Source organism: Procambarus clarkii, chromosome 30 (genome assembly GCF_040958095.1).
Source record: "Procambarus clarkii isolate CNS0578487 chromosome 30, FALCON_Pclarkii_2.0, whole genome shotgun sequence".
NCBI lineage: Eukaryota > Metazoa > Arthropoda > Malacostraca > Decapoda > Cambaridae > Procambarus > Procambarus clarkii.
The window spans coordinates 15,452,442-15,473,283 of record NC_091179.1 but is presented as its reverse complement, the minus strand read 5'-3'; the positions used below and the strand labels follow the sequence as shown (position 1 = coordinate 15,473,283).

General features: G+C 41.6%; 1 protein-coding gene across 2 annotated transcripts in view; it reads right to left on the bottom strand.

Annotated features, from left to right (window-relative positions):
• LOC123765491 (endoplasmic reticulum-Golgi intermediate compartment protein 3) overlaps positions 1–14,289 on the bottom strand; it is a 33,875-nt gene extending 19,586 nt beyond the window's left edge. Inside the window, exons 1-5 of one of the 2 annotated variants that reach the window (XM_045754110.2) lie at positions 14,214–14,289; positions 12,311–12,439; positions 11,212–11,370; positions 4,884–5,003; positions 4,496–4,607 (exon numbers count right to left, since the gene is read on the bottom strand). In XM_045754110.2, the coding sequence (XP_045610066.2) occupies positions 4,496–4,607; positions 4,884–5,003; positions 11,212–11,370; positions 12,311–12,413 (494 nt within the window). In that variant the 5' untranslated portion in view covers positions 12,414–12,439; positions 14,214–14,289. Of the gene's footprint in view, positions 1–4,495; positions 4,608–4,883; positions 5,004–11,211; positions 11,371–12,310; positions 12,440–13,977; positions 14,000–14,213 lie in introns of those variants that run through there. The other variant, XM_069333925.1, reaches the window with a different exon arrangement.
• Between the last annotated feature and the right edge of the window lie 6,553 nt (positions 14,290–20,842).

The window sequence follows — 20,842 nt, the reverse complement described above, 5'->3', positions numbered from 1 at the left end:
CCTTGGGAGGGGGAAGGGGAAGCCCCAGACCCCCACGCTGGCGATCCAACTGGCAATTCTTAGCTGATGGGAGTCTGGTGCAGTCTTGTGCCTCTGGCTCCAGTTTTTGTTTCAGTTCTGTGCCTTGTGGAGTGGACTGTCTCTTCAGGTGGTATGAGAGCCAGGAGAAATATTCCACGGTACTCTGGCTGCATGCCCCGAGGGTTCTCTTCCCTAGGTGCCCAGCAAGTACTGCCGTTGGGGCGTGTCTTCTCCTACCAGGCACGCACCTCTGGATGTTCTCCACTAGTGGTGCTCCTGATACATTGCATGGCTTAGCTGTGTTGTGACACAGTCGTGTCTTTGTTCTGCAGGTGAGATTGTACTGTCTGGCAACTCTGTCAGCCAGGTGCTGATTCTCGCTTTTTGGTGAGGTATTAGGTGTTGTTGTTGTGTGTGTTTTGCTTGGCAACTTTGCATGCGTCTTACTGTGACTTTACTTTGTCCGTGTATCTTGTTCTTCGTTGTACTGTGGGGCGCAGCCCCGAATTTCGGTTCCTTTTGTTTAATTTTTCGGCACCTGGGTCTTTTCTCTATATCTGGATACTCCCTCCTTCATTCCCTCAGTCCATGCTTTCTGTATGCTTATTCCTTGACTCAGTCTCTGATCTCTGGACACTGCTTCCTTGCCTATCTTTGGTGCCTGGCTGCACCCTTATATCCATGGAGTCCCTCTGTGTATGTGCGACCTACCACAACACACAATGTGGTTGGTCGTGTACATTGCATTACCGGCTGCTACTTGGATCCTTGTCATTCGTCATATTCATGGAACTCTCTTCCCGCCTGACACACGACAAAACTACAACGTTGCTACGATGTTGGAATAAGTTTTAACACCTCCTAACAAGTTGTAACAACGTTCTAAATCATAAAAACATTAAACCAAGATGTAACAACTTTATTGCAAGTTGTAATAAGCAGAAAATAGGGACAGTTATGGTGTGTGTTTGCAGGGTTATCCCTAGCTACCGGTGCTTGGGCTGTACTTCGGGTCTTTTCCTTGCCTAATTCCGTTTTTCCTCCCTCTATGCTACACATGGCTGTGTATCTTGGTCGGTGCTTATTGGCTATACTGGTGTTAGGCGTTGGGGTGGGCCTCTGTCCATGTTCAGTTCCCTGATTTTGGATTGTCCCCAGAGTTCAATTATGGAACCTAGCTCTTTCATTTTTTCCTTGTATCTCACTGCATGCTTCTGTGTTGCACTGTCTGCGGGTGGTTGTAGACTTCTGGTCATCCACTCCTGCCCTTCAGTTGTTTTTCTTTGGGATGGGAGGAGCTAGGCTCCCAGTCCTGGCTACGGCTTTTCTTTGTTCCTTTTCAGGAACGTACATTTTTGTTTTCCTGCGGTACACATCCTGAGTAGTTCTCCTCATGTATACCTTGGAGACGCGTGTGTCGTTTTTTTCTGCTGGAGCTAGTTGCGCTGCTCCTGCGGGTTGCAGGGTTGCAGTTTTTCGCTTTGCATCTCGTGCTTTAGTTCACGGTGCTCATTTTCCCTCATTGGCCTCAGCCTGGGTCCTGGCTCTTCAGTTTTCGGCCTTGTTGGTCCTTCAGGGGTCCTGGGGAGGAGGGTTCCTCCCGGACAGGGGGTGTCTGCTCGCCCGGGTTGGTTCCGGGTTCTTTAGTGCATACAATGCCTAAAGCCACTATTACGCAAAGCGTTTCGGGCGATTCTTAATATAGCTTGGAAATACTGTATATTGTACATAACAAAAAAAAAAAATCTTCATTATCTAGCCTTAAAATTCCTTTGTGGTTGTTGGGTCAGGACTTTTGTTCTAATAAAGCAGATAATTGTCTTTAATTCTTTTTCAAAGCACATGCCATTAACACATGTTAATAATTTTGTTTTAGGCACCACCTTGAATTTTATTGATCATATCTGATACCTACACATGTAAATGCTCTTCATGCTCTTGTTTGATTCAAGCATTGTAACCATGATTTTTCACCTACTATTACATATTACGAAATTACTATTTGTATTACGAAATACATCTGTACCCTTTTTCTCTCTGTGCAGTTTAACTTTATCAGTATAATAGTTAAATGATTTCTTTTCTCTCAGGTTTTTGTTGTCCTTGAGTAAAAATAATGTTTCATTGATAACATTCAGGAATTTTTGAGTTGGAAATCCTGGATAAGGAGGGATTTAAACCAGTGGAATATTGATCATGATGTGTGTGTGCTTTAGAGGCAGTTCAGCCACTTGTTATATTCATTTATATTTGATTTTGAAAATGTAATTATTAAACATGGATAAAAAGTTAACTGATTACACATTAAGTCCAGGTAATTCAATTAGAAGCCAACAGTCTAAGGTTAGCTGTAATGTGAATGCTGTTTAAATGGCTAGAAAAAACTGAAAGGGTAAGATTAGTAATTCTAACACGAATCTTCTCAATATTTCTTATGTTTTTCTTCACTGTCAGGGGAAGTTGAAAAATGGACTCTCCAAAGTTAATTTTCACACTTAATTTATGGTTTGACGCCTAGAAGCGTTTTGCAAGACACTTCTTACATTTTCAAAGACAATTTTACACATACTCTGTTAATGCTTAAACAGTATTCATTTTTAGGGTGAGGTGATGGGACATGGATCGATGGGTGCATTGCGTGTTTTGTCTTCTTGCTTCTGTGTTGGTTCGGGGTCTTGAAGTGGGTAGAATGTAATTATGTGGGACATAATTATGTGGGGAGCCGGTCGGCCGAGCGGACAGCACGCTGGACTTGTGATCCTGTGGTCCTGGGTTCGATCCCAGGCGCTGGCGGGAAACAATGGGCAGTTTCTTTCACCCTATGCCCTGTTACCTAGCAGTAAAATAGGTACCTGGGTGTTAGTCAGCTGTCACGGGCTGCTTCCTGGGGGTGGAGGCCTGGTCGAGGACCGGGCCGCGGGGACACTAAAAAAGCCCCGAAATCATCTCAAGATAACCTCAAGATATACTATGTTCTAATTTTGTGCACATGCCAAACGGTTTTAGTATTCCACACACCTGATCTTCCTTTAATGTTTATTATGCAATTTCACATGTAACCCATTATTGAATGCCACCGAGGTCATTTTCAATATCATTGTAACTATCTAGCTAGCCAGAGTTTGTCGACAAGGGATGTCGACTTGGTAGCGTGTCCGAGCGGTCTTGGTACTCAAATTGTATGATGGTTGGGATATAGCCAATCACAGTTGAGTAGGCCTCTGACATCATTCTCTACAAAGAGCTGGTAATAGCCATTCTGGTGGCAAGCCAGTATTTTCTCAAGACCAGAGTAGGTAGGACCTCGGCAGGCCATAACTATACACTGTTACCTTACTCAATAAAACTGCTGAAGTGATCTACTGTGTAGTCTCTACAATCCAGCAAGAACCATACATCAAGAAAGTAACGAATGCAGACATAGAATACTCCCAACCACATGGGGGGTCTCTATAGGCCATTGCTCTTGTACCTCTCTGAGGGGGGGGCCAGATTCAGGCTCCTGGTCCCCGGTAGGCAAAAACTCCAAGCACATTGACTGATGCCAGAAAGTTATACATATCCATTCAACCTGGATAGCTCCAGGGAGCCTCCGGGTTGTTTGGACTCACCCAGATAAAGGCATTTCATTACATTCAACGCTGGTTTTTTTAAAGTTGTATTATTTCTCAAAATGCACAAACGCTGAATGACTGCCTATGAATCAATGAGCAGAATAATTGTATTTAGCCAGGAAAAAAAAAATGCCAGCTTCTTTTACAACCATCATCATGCAACAATTTTAAGCACTTCTTAATCTATGATTTACTTACCTTTGTACTCTGCATTTTTCCAAAACATTTTAATTCCTTACTTTATCATTTAAACAACTTGTGATAACTTGGTTCAAAAGACTGTTGTTTGGAGGTGACCACAAGCCCACATATCTACTACAACCTGATTCATCTGGCACTCTTTGCAAGAACCTGTCTAGCTGTTTTTTGAACATATCCATTCATGTTCCAGCAATAATTTTGGTTTGTTGGGAGGATATTGAATAGCCATGGACCTCTGATACTCATAGTGTTCTCTCTTCTGCCTATGGCATATCTATTCTCCCCTGGGTCTATTCTGTATTTCCTATAATATCAGTATGTTGTTATTTTGCTTTGCAAATTTGTGGCCTTCCAGTATCTTCCATGTATATATTATGTGATATCTCTCTCATCTCCTTTCTAGACAATACAATTTGGGAGCTTAGAGGCAATCCAAATAATTTAGGTGCTTTATGGTGTTTATGTATGCTTTAAATGTTCGCTGTATTCCATCTATTTCAGAAACCTTTCCTGATTTGAAAGGAGAAATAAGTACTAAACAGTATTCAAGGTGGGAAAGCACACGGACCCTGGCTCTGGTTGGGGAAGCAATTAAGGGGGACCTGCTTAGAAAAAATAATTTATCTAAACTTTTAATAAGAAAAAATAATCACACTTACTGATCTTTTTCTGACTCTGCCCCATAACAGCTTCCACACTTAGGAGCTGCAGTTGTGGTTTCTGTTCTGTTAGAGCTAACATTCAATTCTTCATTTGTCCCATGACCAATTTCTGAAAACAAATTTGTATAATAATGCACTCGAGTATTAATTAAAAAATAATAGAGACGATAAAATGCTTTTCCGAGCGTATCACTTGGTTGCTATCACTGATAAGTGAAATATTTTTTTTAACATGAACAAGTGTTTACTGATTTTCCAAATTTTCCCTTGTATTTTATTATTCTAAGTGAATGAAAAACATATATCCAAATACTACTTCAGTAAAGTACAACAAAAAAAGACTATCTCGGATGAAGACAAACTATAGCAAAACATTATAACTCACGTTCTTGTCTCACAGGATCTTGAATTGGGCGGCCCTCTAAGTCAAGTTTCCTTTTATATATGTTGTGGTGAATATTTACATGCTGTTCCCCGCTCAAATCCATGGCATCCAAACTCAACACTGAAAATGTATACATAAATAACAAACAACCAAAATACAAAATACAGCAACAAACAGTAATAATGCAAAATAAGACCTAAGCAGCTACTATTAAAATAACAAATTATACAAAACTCTGCACCTGAAATACTGTTTTGAGTTTTGAGGATTAAATTTAGGTACATAAAACCAGTATTGAATCTAATGAAACGTCAGTTTCTGGGTGAGCCCCGGAGACTCCCTGAAGCTATCCGAACTGATATAGTGCTATATTTTTAGTTGGGGTCATTAGTCGCAAAGTTTTCAATTCTTACTTGGAACCAGAGCCAGAACCTGGCCCCCTTAGAGAGGTGTAGGGAGCAATGGCCTATGAGCACTTTACCCTTAACCCTTAAAGTGCGCATCACTTCATATGAAGTGTAAATCGTTTTACCAGTCAACTGCGCTTCACTTCATATGAAGTGTATGGGTACCGCGCACGATTTGAATGGCCCGCGGTGTAGCTGGGGGTCCCATACGCTGCCCAGGGGCTCTAGTAAACAGCGGCCATTTTGAAAAAAAATCCAGCTCACGATTCGATGGCATGGGAGGCCTCAGTTTAGCGAGAGTCACCATGGCGAGCGCACGGTCAAACGCCTCACGGGCATGCACCACTCAGTCCCTCACCCCAGAGCAAATAGCCCACGAATTATTCTCTGAAGGTGAAGAAAGTGTGTTTGACGATTCAGACAACGATGAGGATTATACACAGTTGTCGGGTGATAGTAGCAGCAGCAGTGAAAGTGAGAATGACCGCCATGCCATGGCGAGGCCTATACGCTCTCCCATGCCTCCTCGCCCATTTTCTACCCCAATTCTACCACGACCTCACAGTTCCTGTGGATATTTTCTGTTTGAGGGTGACGAGTCAGAGGGAGGTGACTCCTTTTCTGGGTTTAGTGACTCAGATCAAAGTTTTATTAAGCCTGTGGCTGGTACCAGTGGTGTAACTGGGCGAGAAATTGTCGCGTCAGCAGCATCTCGCCCGGCCAAGCGCCACCGCATGGCACCACATGAGGGACCAAGACCCTCGTGTTCACGTGCACCCACCTCACGTGCACGTAGCCGCCGTGCTTCTCGCAGACGGTATTCAGCTTCTGGTCGCCGGTATGCATCGCTTCCTCGCCGTCTTTCCTCTGCATCTCGCAGGACGCCTGGTGTACTTGAGTGGAGTGATGGTGACGATTTTATTCCTAATATTCCTCACTTTGACGATAAAGATGTAGGGATTACAAACCTTTTCCCTAATCAAGGTGAGGACATGGCTGAGATGGAATATTTTACAGCATTCTATGATGAACCACTCATGGAATACATTGTACACCAAACGAACCTGCATGCTGCTTACCTGATTGAGAGGGAAATCACAGAATTTTCACGACTGCAGCGTTGGAAAAATACCACAGTTGCGGAAATGTATGTGTTTTTGGCACTGTTTGTTGATGAAGCACTGTCACAAACATGCAATAAATGACTATTGGAGCAAGGACAAGACAATACCAACACCTTTATTCGGGAAATATATGTCACGAGACAGGTTTCAGATACTCCTCAGGTGTCTACATTTTGGAAGTGTTCAGGACCGAACACCTGATGATAGACTGTGGCGAGTGAGGCACTACATGAACGATGTTATTGGAAAATTCAGAGATTTTTACGTACCAGCACAGAAGCTGGTGGTTGATGAATCTCTCATACTTTTCAAGGGACGTGTTCCATTCAAACAGTACATTCCCTCAAAACGAAACCGATTTGGCCTGAAATTTTTTGTTCTTTGTGATTGTGAGACAGGATACGTGTTACACATGATTCTGTACTCGGCTAGTGATGTAGACATTCCCGGTAACGACGAACATGGATTCTCAGGGAGTGTAGTGAAGACCATCATGGCTCCGTGGATGAACAAGGGACACATTTTATACACAGATAATTACTATACAAGTCCCTTGCTAGCTCGGTTCTTGCTAGAAAATAGAACCGGATTGGTTGGTACAGTAAAGCCACAACGAAGGGAAATGCCTGTGTTTGACAACGGCATTGCAGTTGGTGAGTGTCAGAGAAGGAAAAGTGATAACATTCTGTCAGTTTGGTGGAAAGACAAAAGAGAGGTGAACTTGTTGACAACAATTCATGATGGAACAATGGTGAACAGTGGGAAAGTGAGCCATAAAACAAACGCACCACTATATAAGCCAGACTGTGTTTTAGACTATAATATCAACATGCGGTTGATTGATAAATCAGACATGATGATTGGCACTGCAGAGTGTGTGCGGAAGACATGTAGGTGGACGAAAAAAGTGTTCTTCCATCTTGTGGACATGAGCATGCTGAACTGTTTCAACATATACCTCGTGAGAACTGGACGTAAGCCCACTTTCCGTGACTTTGTATTTGATGCTGCAATACAGTTATTAGGAAAGTTTGCAAAAGATGTCCCAGGTATTCAGCGGCCCATCATAAACCCACTGTTGCAGCATGCTGGTACTCCACGCCTCGCTCACACTGAAGGCTTCCTAGCACACAAACTTAAGTATTTGCCACCTGGTGTGAAGCGTGCAATAGCCCAACGTGATTGCTTGGTGTGTAAAACAACGACACGTTGAGACAAGAAACGGAAGCTTGTGCAAACATGGTGTGAAACGTGTGGTATCCCATTATGTGCTGTCGACTGCTTCAATGACTACCACAGTCTAGAAATCTTCTAAGTGTGCTTCAAAGTGTGTATAGCGTGTGCGAGTGTGTAAATATGTATACATATAAGCAGATAGCGTGTGCGTGTGTGTAAATATATACAAATATAAGCAGAACATACAATATAATAGACTGTAATGACATATTATATTGCCGTAATTGAAAACATTTGTGTGCGCCTGTGTATACTCAAATATGCAACAATTATTGATACAAAATATGTTCAAACAGTATTTGAAACACAATTAGTGAAAAAAAATTAGATAAAATGCGCTTAGACATTGTAAATAAATAGCGCGAAAATATATTTGTGGCAACTCTGGCTGTTTGAGGACCGCGCGCAACATCTCCCGGGCGTGTACTGCATGAGCGAACATGCAGATTGTGACGTCATCACCGAGCTTCTCGGCTCTATTGCAACAAAAGTAAGTACAGTACAATAGAATTTTTTTTTATTTTTCCCGTGATCAGTGAACAGAACTTAACAGATTAGCAAAAAAAAAAAATTTTTTTTTTTTTCAAAATGACATGCGCCTGTGTGGATAGCAGGATATTAGACCCCGAGCATGTTAAGGGTTAAAGTATATCATATTTACCATCAACTGGGGAAGGACCCAGAAAGGTAGGCGAATTGAAACAGACCACTGTCTGGTTGAAAATTGAGAGCTACGTCATCAAAATTGGAAAAGAACTACCTTCATCTGTCCCATGACCATGACCGGCACCCCAGAACGAATGATGAAAGCCGCCGACCAAAGAGAGGAAGGGTGTCAGGGAGCCTCCAAGGCTCACCCAGAAACTGGCGTTTCATTACATTCAACGCTGGTTTTATGCGAGGAGCCCCATCAGCTGCGTGAAACTAACTAAGGGAGGGGAAGCTCCAGACCCCCGTGCCGGCCATCCACCCTTCAGTTCTGAGACTGGACATCAAAACACGCAAAAAACTGCTGACCAGGGGAAGGGAGGGAGGGATGGCAGGGACCCTCTGGGTCTCACCCAGAAAATGTCATTTCATTACTTTCAACTTTGAGTTGAGGAGTGAGCAGCAACCATCTCCCGGGTAAGTCCCTCTGCTTTTTCTCTGTGGGTAGTTAGCTTCGCGGAGCCGTAGTGGCTCCCCCCCCCCCAAGAAAACCAGCGTTGAATGTAATGAAACACCATTTTCTGGGTGAGCAATATAGCGAGCAGTGATACGTTGAACAGTGAAGTGGAACGTGCAACACAACACATAAATTAGTGGATAGTGTCAGAGAATTGTACATAGAAACAGTAGAAATGTAAAGTTGTGGCAGGAGGCATCACACTAGGCTGTTTACACCACAGCCACGAGGCCTACTCAGTGTAGGGGACGTCCCTCAGTGACAGTATACTCCTTCAGTGAATATATGCTGGCAATATATATTGTAATACGGGAATGTGGATTTAGGAACTAGTAATAGAGTTAGTGAATAACATTGCAAGCCGAAAGAAAGCAGAAAATCCCTTAGGGTATTACAGGCAAATAAATAGTAATAGAGCCGCCGTAAAAGCAGGAACGAAGGGGGGCCCACTGGTCAGACCCAGGAAGCTACGGCTGGAGGACCAAGATCTAATGCCTCCGCCGTCACCCCGGAAGGGGACTCCCCAGAGACTGCCAAGTCTCAATACCAACTAAACTTTGCCCCAACTCCGAAACCCTCAGACGCTTCAGGGCCAGAAGCAAGGGGGAAGGACCAGGATGCACAACAGAATGGAAAAGACAACGGGGTGCGGACGGAACCAAAGCCGAGGCAACTAACAGCCCCAAGTCATGGTCCCTATAGCCAAAGCAGGGCAGCCTTGGGGCATCCAGGGAAGTAACCAACCTATTTCGTTGCAGCAACCGGAACCTAGCATGCAATGCTGAAGCTGCCTACACCCGCATATGATCATCAGTAGATTGGGTGAATTGGAGTACATACAAGCAACAAAACTCGCACGACTCTGGGTCGAAAGTATCACTGACCCAACTGGCAGCATGGCGGAGAGGCAACCGGTGATTGTCACCCTGAGACAAGGGGACCGAGCAACCTTCCGACTTGGATGAAGAGAGAAGGGACCCAGGGGTCGCATCTACTGAACCCCAACGGTGTTTCCCAAGGCCCTTAGTCATGGTATTCTGCTAAGGGAAGCCCAGGCAGGGTACTGCTAGCCGGCGCCCAAAACTACCAAGCAAACAGCTAAAGCTGAACCCTTGGGACATGTACACTCGCAGGGGCCTAGCTGAAGACCACCAAGTAACAATAGGGTATGACCAACCAAGTGACAGCCCCCCCCCCAACCAGGCAGCTAGACAAAATGAAAAAGAAAAACCCCGAAAGAGGACAATGTACCCAGCCGGAACAGAGCCGGCTGCTATGTAAGGTGATAACTAGCAGCACAGTACCCTGCACCCCTACCAGTGACAAAAGCTATCCCCTACCCAGAGACAAACAGGGGAACACAGAAACCTAAACTGACTCCAAGGGCGGTCAATCACCGAGCAGCAAAAGACACAGCAGAGGTAGATCCCAAGGCTACTTTTGGAAGATGACCCCAAGCCCCAGCAGTACTTACAGGACACCTAGGGAAGGAAACCTTAGACACATGCAGCCTGATTACTGAAGAAATTACTCCTGGCTCGCACACCGACCGTAGAGACAGTACAATACAACAAGGCACAGAACTGAAACAATTTGCTGAAGCCAGAGGCCCATGACCTTGCCAGTGCCACATCAGCCAAGAACTGAAGGGTGGGTAGTCAGCGTGAAGATCTGAGGCTCCCCCTTCCCCTTCCCAGGGAGGGGGGGGGGGGGTTGAGTAGACAGCGGAGCGACAATAAAGTGACGTCATGCCAGTTTGCTTGTTTTCATTTGGAAATTATCTTCGGTTTATGAGTTTTCGGAATACGAGCTGTTGAGTTTTCGGAATACGAGCTGTTGAGTTTTCGGAATACGAGCTGTCTCCAGGAACGGATTAAACTCTTAAACCAAGGTACCCCTGTACATTTATGGTTAAAGAAGTATTCAATCACTGTTTTTGTCAATTATATGTGCATTAATTAGTGTTAATCAATACAGACACTTTGTGGAAAATAATTACAAGTGAAGCAACAAATATTAAAACATCCAAACTGGACACTTGAGTTCTCCTTCCTGCCCAACTGTTTCAACAAACATTGCATACAGTGTTGGTGGATCCCAGCTGACCATGCCACTCCCGCTCCCTTTTATGCCTCACTAACCAGAATAGAAGTACTGTAGAGATTTGTTTTATTTTCCTTACTTTTTACATGCAAATGTATCATTATACAACATTTTTCCGAACAGGCCATGTGGCAGTATTGGTTATAGCCAGACTGAGGGTTAAGTTGCAGGCATCTGAGCACTAGTGATACTCGAGTACTGGCACTCCTCTTCCTAAATCAAAATCGTGAAATTGTACATAATAATAATACAGTACTGTATTGCTAATAACAAAAATAAAGAGAAATACATACTGTTACAGGGAATATTTGGGAAGATGACATCTAAATTGATTCTTAGTTTACTTCCTCGTGTAGTGTCCACAAATAAGTCTTCTGCAATCTTTGGTGTTAGGTAGTCATACAACTCCGACATGAAGAGCAAGGTCATGATAATTCCAGCCACAATGGTTACTGTTGAAATTTATATTAGGCTTGTAAATTACCCATATAGTTATTACAGAATTTGATGAAAATACTGTACGTGTAATTCTGAAACATATGATAAAACAGGTCTAGGGAAGTCTTTTTTTTTTTTCTTTTAAATGATTAGTTGTAATTTATCAGAAAGTAGCTAACATTAAGTTAGGAGATGCAAGAAAGGCACTTGAGGCTCCTCTGTGCTTATGTTCAATCATTTGTTATGAGATCAATGAATAGATCATAAACAGATAAACAAAAAGATAAATAACAATATTTTCTGAATACAGCGACAGTTTTATATTGCGTTAATTAATAAAATAAAGATTTTTTTTTTAAAAGTACCAAAATTATTTATTGTATCTTGAAAAGATTTGCACTGTAAAATACACCTTATTTCTTTATATGAAATATATTTTCTATGTTCTTCATACAGGCAAAGGTTTCAGTGAGATCTGGCAAATTCAAAACTTTTATGTCAAAAGTATCATATCAATCTTTTACCACTGCTAAATTTCTTAATACCTGTACTGTACATTTCAAGTGACTAAATACTTTAGACCCAAACTTACATTCTCTTAAGTCCCTGTAAAATATATTGAGTAAAATATAGCACAGAATTTAATAGCCTCTTGCCAGTGATGTCTACCATTTAATCCTTCCATCACTTCCTTCATATTCATTGATATTAGCCAAGTTTGGGCTCCATTCACAATCTCCCAGCCAGTACTAACAAGATATAATTTTGGCAAGGCCTTTGTTAATTTAGTTATGCACAAATGAATGGTCAATTCTATACTTTCATCTTTTCACTTCTGTACTGTATCCACATGTACATGAAATCAAGAGTCAATGTTTTTAACCAAGGACAAGATAAAAATTACAAAATATAATACTGTACAATATATTAAACATGGAACTAAACAAAACTTACCAGCTGCCCCTGAAAATGTCTTAATTTGGAAATCTTCCAGAGTCTTCGGGTAAGCATCAAACTGCCGGAGTCTGTCAGCAAGGGATTTAACTGTGGACCACATGTTACTTGCTGCTGCATGCAGCTTCTCTGGGAAATGTAGGTAAAATAAGTTATTTGGATACAAATAACCTAATCACATTTGGAATTTTTTTTTTACAATTTTCTTACCAAATTTGAAACAAAAGAGGCAATTTCAGCATGTTATTATATTACATTTGTAAACTTGCTGATAATTTTGAGGTACTAGTATAATTTTATCTAACATCATTGATACTGTAGGGTATTTTTACCACAGTTTGCTAATGCCTAGCAGCCTATTCTAGGCCTACTTGGAAAGGTTCAGCAAGACATACACAAATGGCAACATTTTCAAGCACACACAGCCTCACTGTAGGACAGTCAGCTGTAGATACTCTCTCAATTATAGGGTAACGAAACCATTTAATCTGTTACCTGCCAAAGCTTTAAATACCAAGAGTATGCTGCAGTCTAACATCAAATTGGAAATAATCTTCAGGAAAATGGGGGAATCCCACAAACCACAGGCATGATGTGGCCTTATATCACATAAATGTTTAATAAAGTCTGTTTTTAAATAAAACAAAATGTATATAGTAGTAGGATAGATGGGTTAAGCTACGTTTAGTAGGTCGGGATGGGTTGGGCAAGGTATTAAAATCTGTTAGCAAACAGTTTCGCGTGCAAATTGACCTGTATCTCCGCCAAATTTCTATCCTTATCATCCCCACTACAGATGATTACATTCAAATTCAGGTAAATCTAGGTTAATTCGTATATCAGTCAATTTATGTGGAGATTTTCAAACATAATTTAACACATGAAACAGCTATGTGAAGTATGTGTAAGGCATTGTGTAGCATGTACCTATGTTACAAAATATGAAGATTTGTTTTAATAATAGAATGCATTAAAAATTGCAGAATCCCCTGTATGAAATGACGGCTGTGCAAAATAACTGTACTTGAGCCTGTTGAACCTAACAGAACTCACCCTAACCTAATGATACAGTTTTTAACATTTTTATTTTAAATTTATTTTATTATATTTATATATACAAGAGTTCTTACATTCTTGTAAAGCCACTAGCACGCATTGCGTTTCAGGCAAGTCCTAATTTTCCCAGGAATACGACCAGCAAAATCATTTAACAACCAGGTACCCATTCACTTCTGAGTGAACACAGGCTCACACAGGTTAAGGATTGGCGCCCAGTCAATCTTCCAAGGCCAAAGCGCTTGTGAAACGTTGGGGCGAGTTTACTGGGCTGTGGCCTGACAGCTGAGTGGACAGCACTTCGGATTTGTAGTCCTGAGGTTCTGGGTTCGATCCCCGGTGGAGGCAGAAACAAATAAGCAGTTTCACCCTGATGCCCTTGTTACCAAGCAGTAAATAGGTACCTGGGAGTTAGACAGCTGCTACAGGCTGCTTCCTATGGTGTGAAACAAAAAAAGGGAGGCCTGGTCAAGCACCGGGACGCTAAGCCCCGAAATCATCTCAAGATATACCACTTGAACAATAACCAGAGTTTACCTGAATGAATAAGAAAATGAACTTTGTCGATATTGACTATGCCCCCCCCCCCCAAAACCGCAAGGTCACCTCACTTGATATTGAGCTTTGCTACACAACTTCCCGAACAAATTCATCGCCTGGGACCCCAGGTCACTCCCGGCGAGGGGAGCCTGGCCGGTCACAGACGCTATTTCTCGACCCCCAGTGACCCCTCAGTGACCCCCATATATATAAGTCAGGGGTCCTCATTACTGCTGGGTAGCACAATAAAACTCTTAGCCTTATGGCAAAGACTTATACCCGTGTGGGCAAAAACCGCATAGAGTACCTGTAATCTGTACCACGTAAACAAAACTTATAAACAAACACCATTGAAACAAATGTTATCGCATTGCGCATAGCACCCTGTTGCAGATTCTATAGCTTGATAAATGTTGATCTAGTAATAATATGACATACTGGATTTCTTTAATGAATTACTATGTATTTTTCTCAGCCTGTTAAACGGTTTTACATGTCAAGGAAATCAGATTATGAAACTTGCTTAGTGCTTTTGTAAGTTACTTCACCTGGAAACTGTACTTAAAAACTACTTGTGGTCGTTTTTTAACCCATTGTTGACATAATAATTCATTAAACCATTTAATTAACATATCAAGACTGTAACTTGCTTAGCTAAATTAAAAAAAAAAAGTGCCTCTGTAGCCTATTCCTCTACCACCCTCCCCCCCCCCTCCACAAATGACCGGGAATTGGGGTGCATAATAAATAAATAAATCTATATAAATAAAACTGGAAATGTTCGTTTGTGCGTAATCGCTAATCTCCAAAAGTTCTTCACCGATTGCTTTGAAATTTTCACACAACGTTCCATTCGCATCCGATCAGGTTTTTATATACATACTACATATATGTCACGTCTGTCACGTTTTCTCCACCAAACTTGTGTATCCTTCATGGCTATCTAGTGATCTTTATTCTACTTCTAATTGTTTCCATTTTTTGTGTACTTACATTTATTGTTGTGTTTTGCTATAATTACTTTCTATTTACAGCAATTTAGTATTTAACTGTTCCTGTAATTGCTTATCTTATTGTATCGTGACATTATTGTATCTATATGCATACTGATATTGATCCTGATCAAAATCTTCTGTCCCATACCCACACAAATCAGCACATTGATCATCATTATTGCAGGTATTACACAGCAAATCTTGCAAAAAACAAACTCCTAAATAGCACCTGCTTATCAGTTTACAACCAAAATGTTAGATCACTTGGTAAACATTTTGATGATATAAATGCACTACTCACAGCACTAGGTACTAAATTATCATTGATCATTTTAACAGAAACTTGGCTAAGTAAAGACTATACCCAACTCTACAACTTAGCTGGTTTTAAAGCCATTCATAACTGTAGGCCTAATAAAAAAGGAGGTGGCACAGCAATACATTACAAAGATACCTTCATCTACAATAGTGTCATTAGTGATAGAGACGACTATTGTGAATATACCTTTGCCAAGTTCTCCAGTAAATCCCTTAAATCCTCCCTGACTATCGGTGCCATCTATAAATTTCCTAATACCAACATAGCTTCATTTTCAGACAACGTAAGGAATCTTATCATAAATAACAGTCTCAACAAAAATCACATCATTCTAGGAGGTGATTTCAATAGTGACCTGGGTCTTCAAAATAACCCTCAAGTTGACTATTTCCGTAACAGCATGCACTCCTGTATGCTAATCCCCACAATCACCAAGCCCACCCGAGTCACTCAAACATCTGCCACTACCCTGGATCACTTCTGGACTAATATAACAGCTCCCCTTACATCTGGGGAAATCTATGACAGAACAACTGACCACTATCCTACCTTCCTCATAGCAAACATGGACACAATACCACCAGAAAGCAAGAAACTTTCATTCAGGCTACACAGTGAATCAGCTTTAGGCAATCTCTCTAATGCACTTCACAATATTAACTGGGAATCTGAATTCAATAATACACAGAATATAAACTCATTAACTAACCTCTTTCTCTCCTAAACTCTAAGCCTCTACAACACTCACTGTCCCCTCCTTGCCAAACAAGTAACTGACAAAAGAATAAACAATCCGTGGCTCACAAGTGGCATACTCAAATCAATCAACAAAAAAAAAACATGAATTTGAAAAGAAATTTAGGATTGGCCTATTACAAAGGAAGTAGTTAAAAGGTACTCATCAGTGCTTACCAGTATCATAAGAAAAGCTAAACTTTCATATTATGAGACTAGATTCAAAGAAGCAAGAGGCAACATGAAAACCACATGGAATACCATCTCTAATATCCTAGGAACTAAACAACACTCCCACAACCAGATAACACTCTCTATGGATGGCCTTACACCGTCAACTGATTTAGAAATGGCGAATGAATTTAATAGCTTCTTTTTATTGGTTGGTGCTAACCTTGCCAGTAAAATCCCACAGACTCAGACACATATCAACACAGATCTCTCAGGCAGCTATCCAAACTCTCTTCTCCTTTCACCAGTCAGCCCGACAGATGTTGTGTCCATCATACACTCACTAAAAACCAAAGCTGGGAACATCAGTGAAATCCCATCCATTGTATACAAGAGAGCCTCCCTCGCCCTTGCGCCACCTATAGCTCTGCTGTTCAACAAATCCCTTGAGTGTCATACCTTCCCTGATATCCTTAAAAAAGCAAGAGTAACACCAGTTCATAAAGGAGGTAATTCGGCAGACATAAACAATTATAGACCGATATCAAACCTACCCATACTATCAAAAATATTTGAAAAAAGTTATCTACAAACAGCTTTACTCCTACCTCGTAAAATTCGGCATTCTTAACCCCTGTCAGTTTGGCTTCCGCTACCAAAAGAGTACCAACGATGCAATTATTAGTCTCCTTGATATAAATTACTCAGTGTCGGAAAATCCGACACCATTTAATAATATCATACAGGCAGATAATATTGCTGTGTTGTATAAACAAGTTAACCCATAGAAAATGTAATTTGTAGTGGAATTTCCGTCTATAGAAAACGGGATATCATTACCACATACTATTATAAATTCACCACCTATTATGGTGGGAATTATTCTTAAATACATTAGTCTTTGGACTTTACCATCATAAAAACATCTCATATAAATTAACTTAATTATCAGAATTAAAATAGAGTAAATGTGACCCTTCTATCACTTACTGTCATCTGGACAATGTAGGCCAGTAGCGTCAGTTGTGAGGGAGTGGTCAGCCATTGTTATTGTACTTAGACCAGAGGCACGGGAGCAATTCGGCTCCTGTTAATTTTACTTGGACGAAGTGTTATGGAAACCAAAGGTGTACCATCATCAACACGCTGTCAACAAATACAAGTTAAGTGTTCTGCCGAAACCCATTTATCTATCATTTGTGGCCATTAATGTCATTAGATAGGGTGATCCGGTTAGATCACGAGATCGCCTCATACTAAAGGTAATTAAGCCTAGGTCTTTATGGTTCCTTGTACAGTGTTTTCTCTGATATAGCTGTCATATATTAGGATTCTGGCTTCATAGCTAGCGCCCTTTTGACAGGTCAAGACGAGGAAGCATGCTTTGTGTACCAGTTACTGGGTGATGGAAGCTACCTCAAAGAGGATAATTTGGTGTCTACATCCTAGTTATACCTGGTGGACTAAGGCCTGCTGTACAAATAAGATAAGGAACCTCTTCAATGTATGTAGTCTAATACTGTAGTTTGATTGGCTGCATATATATAAATTTAATATAAACCCCCCTAATGTGTAGAGGATCGATTTGTGAGATTATTGTAGAAATACAGTCCACTTACCATCATACCAATTGCTATCGAAGTATACAAATTAACGTAAATATAAATTCTATATAAATTCATATAAATTAAATAAATATAAATCTCACAGGTCGGTTCCCACACTCAGCCCTTGACAAAAATGAGTTTCCGATTGGATTCTTCATTGACCTGAGAAAGGCCTTTGATACTGGTAATCACAATTACCTCTTACGTAAACTCCATCATTATGGAATCCGAGGCCATGCACTGGACTATATCCAATCCTATCTTAGTGATAGACACCAATGTGTAGCCATCAATAATATAACCTCTCCCACTCTACCAATAACTTTTGGAGTGCCACAGGGCAGCATCTTGGGACCTCTCCTATTTCTTATATACCTCAATGATCTGCCTAATGTCTCTAACATTCTGAAACCTATATTGTTTGCTGATGATACTACCCTCATCTACTCTAACCCCAACCCATATACACTAAATAATGTTGTTAATAAGGAACTAAAAAAGTCCACTTATGGATGTCAACCAACAAACTAACACTTAACATAGAAAAGACCTACTACATCTTTTTTGGAAGCAAATCTACAAATGCAATTCAGCTTCAGATTGACAATATAAACATTAGTAATAAAAATGATGGACCGGTCCTCGACCAGGCCTCCTTTTTGTCCCCCCCCCCCCGGAAGCAGCCCGTAACAGCTGTCTAACTCCCAGGTACCTATTTACTGCTAGGCGAACAGAAGCATCAGGATGAAAGAAACGCTGCCTATTTGTTTCCGCCTCCACCAGGGATCGAACCCGGAACCTCAGGACTACGAATCCTGAGCGCTGTCTAGTCAGCCGTTTCGGTCCTTCTTGGACCATTACCAAGGAAGGAAGGAATGATAGACAAAGTCAGTATATACATAAGGTATGCTAAAACTCTGTTGAATTGTAAAATCCACGTGGAAAAAAACATCAGGATAAATGGGTGGACCTATGACAAGCTGCCGGCTTCCTGTCCTCCTCGAGGCCACTAGAGTGTTTGTGGCCCTCAGGTAAATTTAGGTAGGAATGTTGTTATCTCTTTTTATCTCTATTTCCCTTCTTTCTCTTCGGTATTAGGCCCTTTTGCTGTTTTCTTTATTCCTATGGTATACCTCTCACCTTCTCTCGTCTCATCTCACATTCTTGCCTTATACTGAATTGGTCTACCAATTGTTCTTCTTACGGGCTATTCATGCCCGTGCCACCTCGTGGGTGGCTTAATCTTCATCAATCATCAATCAATAAAATTTTCTTGACGCGACTTGATAATGGTCCACCGCGAACTGAAACATCTATACTGCTCTTTCTTCTTGAGACGTGTGGGTTGGTGTTTAAACTTCACCCAGGTTATTACTATCCTCACTGACTTACGAGGCGTTTGATGACAGCATTTTTGTACAGAAGACAACAACTGACAGGATGAACGTTTCATTTGGTATACTAATAAACAGAAACAAGGAGCAACGGGTTCAAGCTCAACAAGACACAATGAAGGACCGAGAACGGGGGAGGCTCTTCACCCAAACAGTTATAAACCCGTGGAACTGCCTACCCGCCAAAGCCGTAAATGCTGTTAACACTGTTAACCTTTAAAGTACAACTGGAAAAAGATCAAGGCAAATGGGGGGGACCTTCGACAAGCCGCCGGCTTCCTGTCCTCGTCGAGGCCACTAGTCTTAGTGCCTCTCAGGTAAACAGTTTCTTCCCAAATTTAAATAAATATTACTGTATATTGTTGGTTTATGCATCAGCTAATCCTCCTAAGTTTTCTCAACGTCAAGAATAGTAGGCGTCTTTCACTCTAAGACTATGGAGTTTCGCCCTGACAAGGCGCAAAGCCTGGGTAGGTAGATATGGAGGAGAAGCTGTTACCCATGCAGCAGGTCCCCCCTCTCTACGTTGCTGAAATTATCCAATAGAAAGGCAAATGCCTTTTGCAAATGCAAAATGAAAGACACATGGTTCCAGCAACGTCGCAGGAGCTGCCAGAACGAGATCGACGTCAACAACGAACTGCCTTAGGAGCTCCAACTCCGGATTTTTCCTCGAGGTTGACTCCTGAAGCCTTTCCCAAAAAAGGGGTATGGCCGCAAGGCAGCGGAGGTTTAAAATCAGGGTTTTCCTTCCCCTAGATGAGCTGCCTTCCCAGGCTATCGAGTCCCATCTACCCGGAGCAGCTGGCTTTAAGGCGCCAGAGGCACGCCCTCGCCCCTTCTCCTGTCGGTAAAAGCAGTTCCGTCGGACTTAAAGACTAAGCCACCCATGCAGGCCAGGAGTTGGACTTGATTGTCAGAGGCTATTTGAGACGCATGCCGTATAGGAGCATTTTATAGGTCATGGGAGCTTGTCTCCCATTACCACCCCTTGGCTATGACAACCCCTTGGAACCGTCAAGAAACTGGCAACTAAAGTGCCCTATCCTACCCTACCAGAGGACCCAAAACAGAAAACGAGATAGCGGTCGCCCCCACATACGGATTCATAAATTTTAACATGCTGTTCATTTAAAACGGGAATTTTCTCAAATTTAAATTGATATTATAATATATTAGCATATTGTGCATATATAGCCACATGTTAAGTTAGGTTAGGTTAGGTGTTTAGGTTCTGTTGGCGATTATTTGAATTTGTAGTACGTGGGTGAAGCATTTATAGCGTTGGGGTTCGAACAAAATTTGTCAGTGAAGCACTTGTTCCGGAAGTGTTCAAACGAAATCAGTTGTGAGTCGTGTGTAAACCGGTTTTCATTCATAAACAGGGGGTTTGACGGGTGCATGGAATCACTTTTGCGTCTTTGTTTGGAGGACGGGCTGGTATCTCATGGCTGGTTTCAAACCCAATCTGAATCCCAGTCTTGAACCCAGATTGGAAACCTATATCGAGCCCAGTCTTGAACTAAGTCTCAAGCCCAGTTTCCAACCCAATCCAGAACCCAGTCTCAACCTTGGTTTGGTTTGATTTGGAACCTGGCTTGGAACCCAGTCTGGACACCAGTCTGGTACCAAGTCTCGATCTCAGTCTAGAGAAACAGTACGCCGGGAGACGGTACACACACACACTAAAAAGCTCTCAGAGTGAATAAAAATCA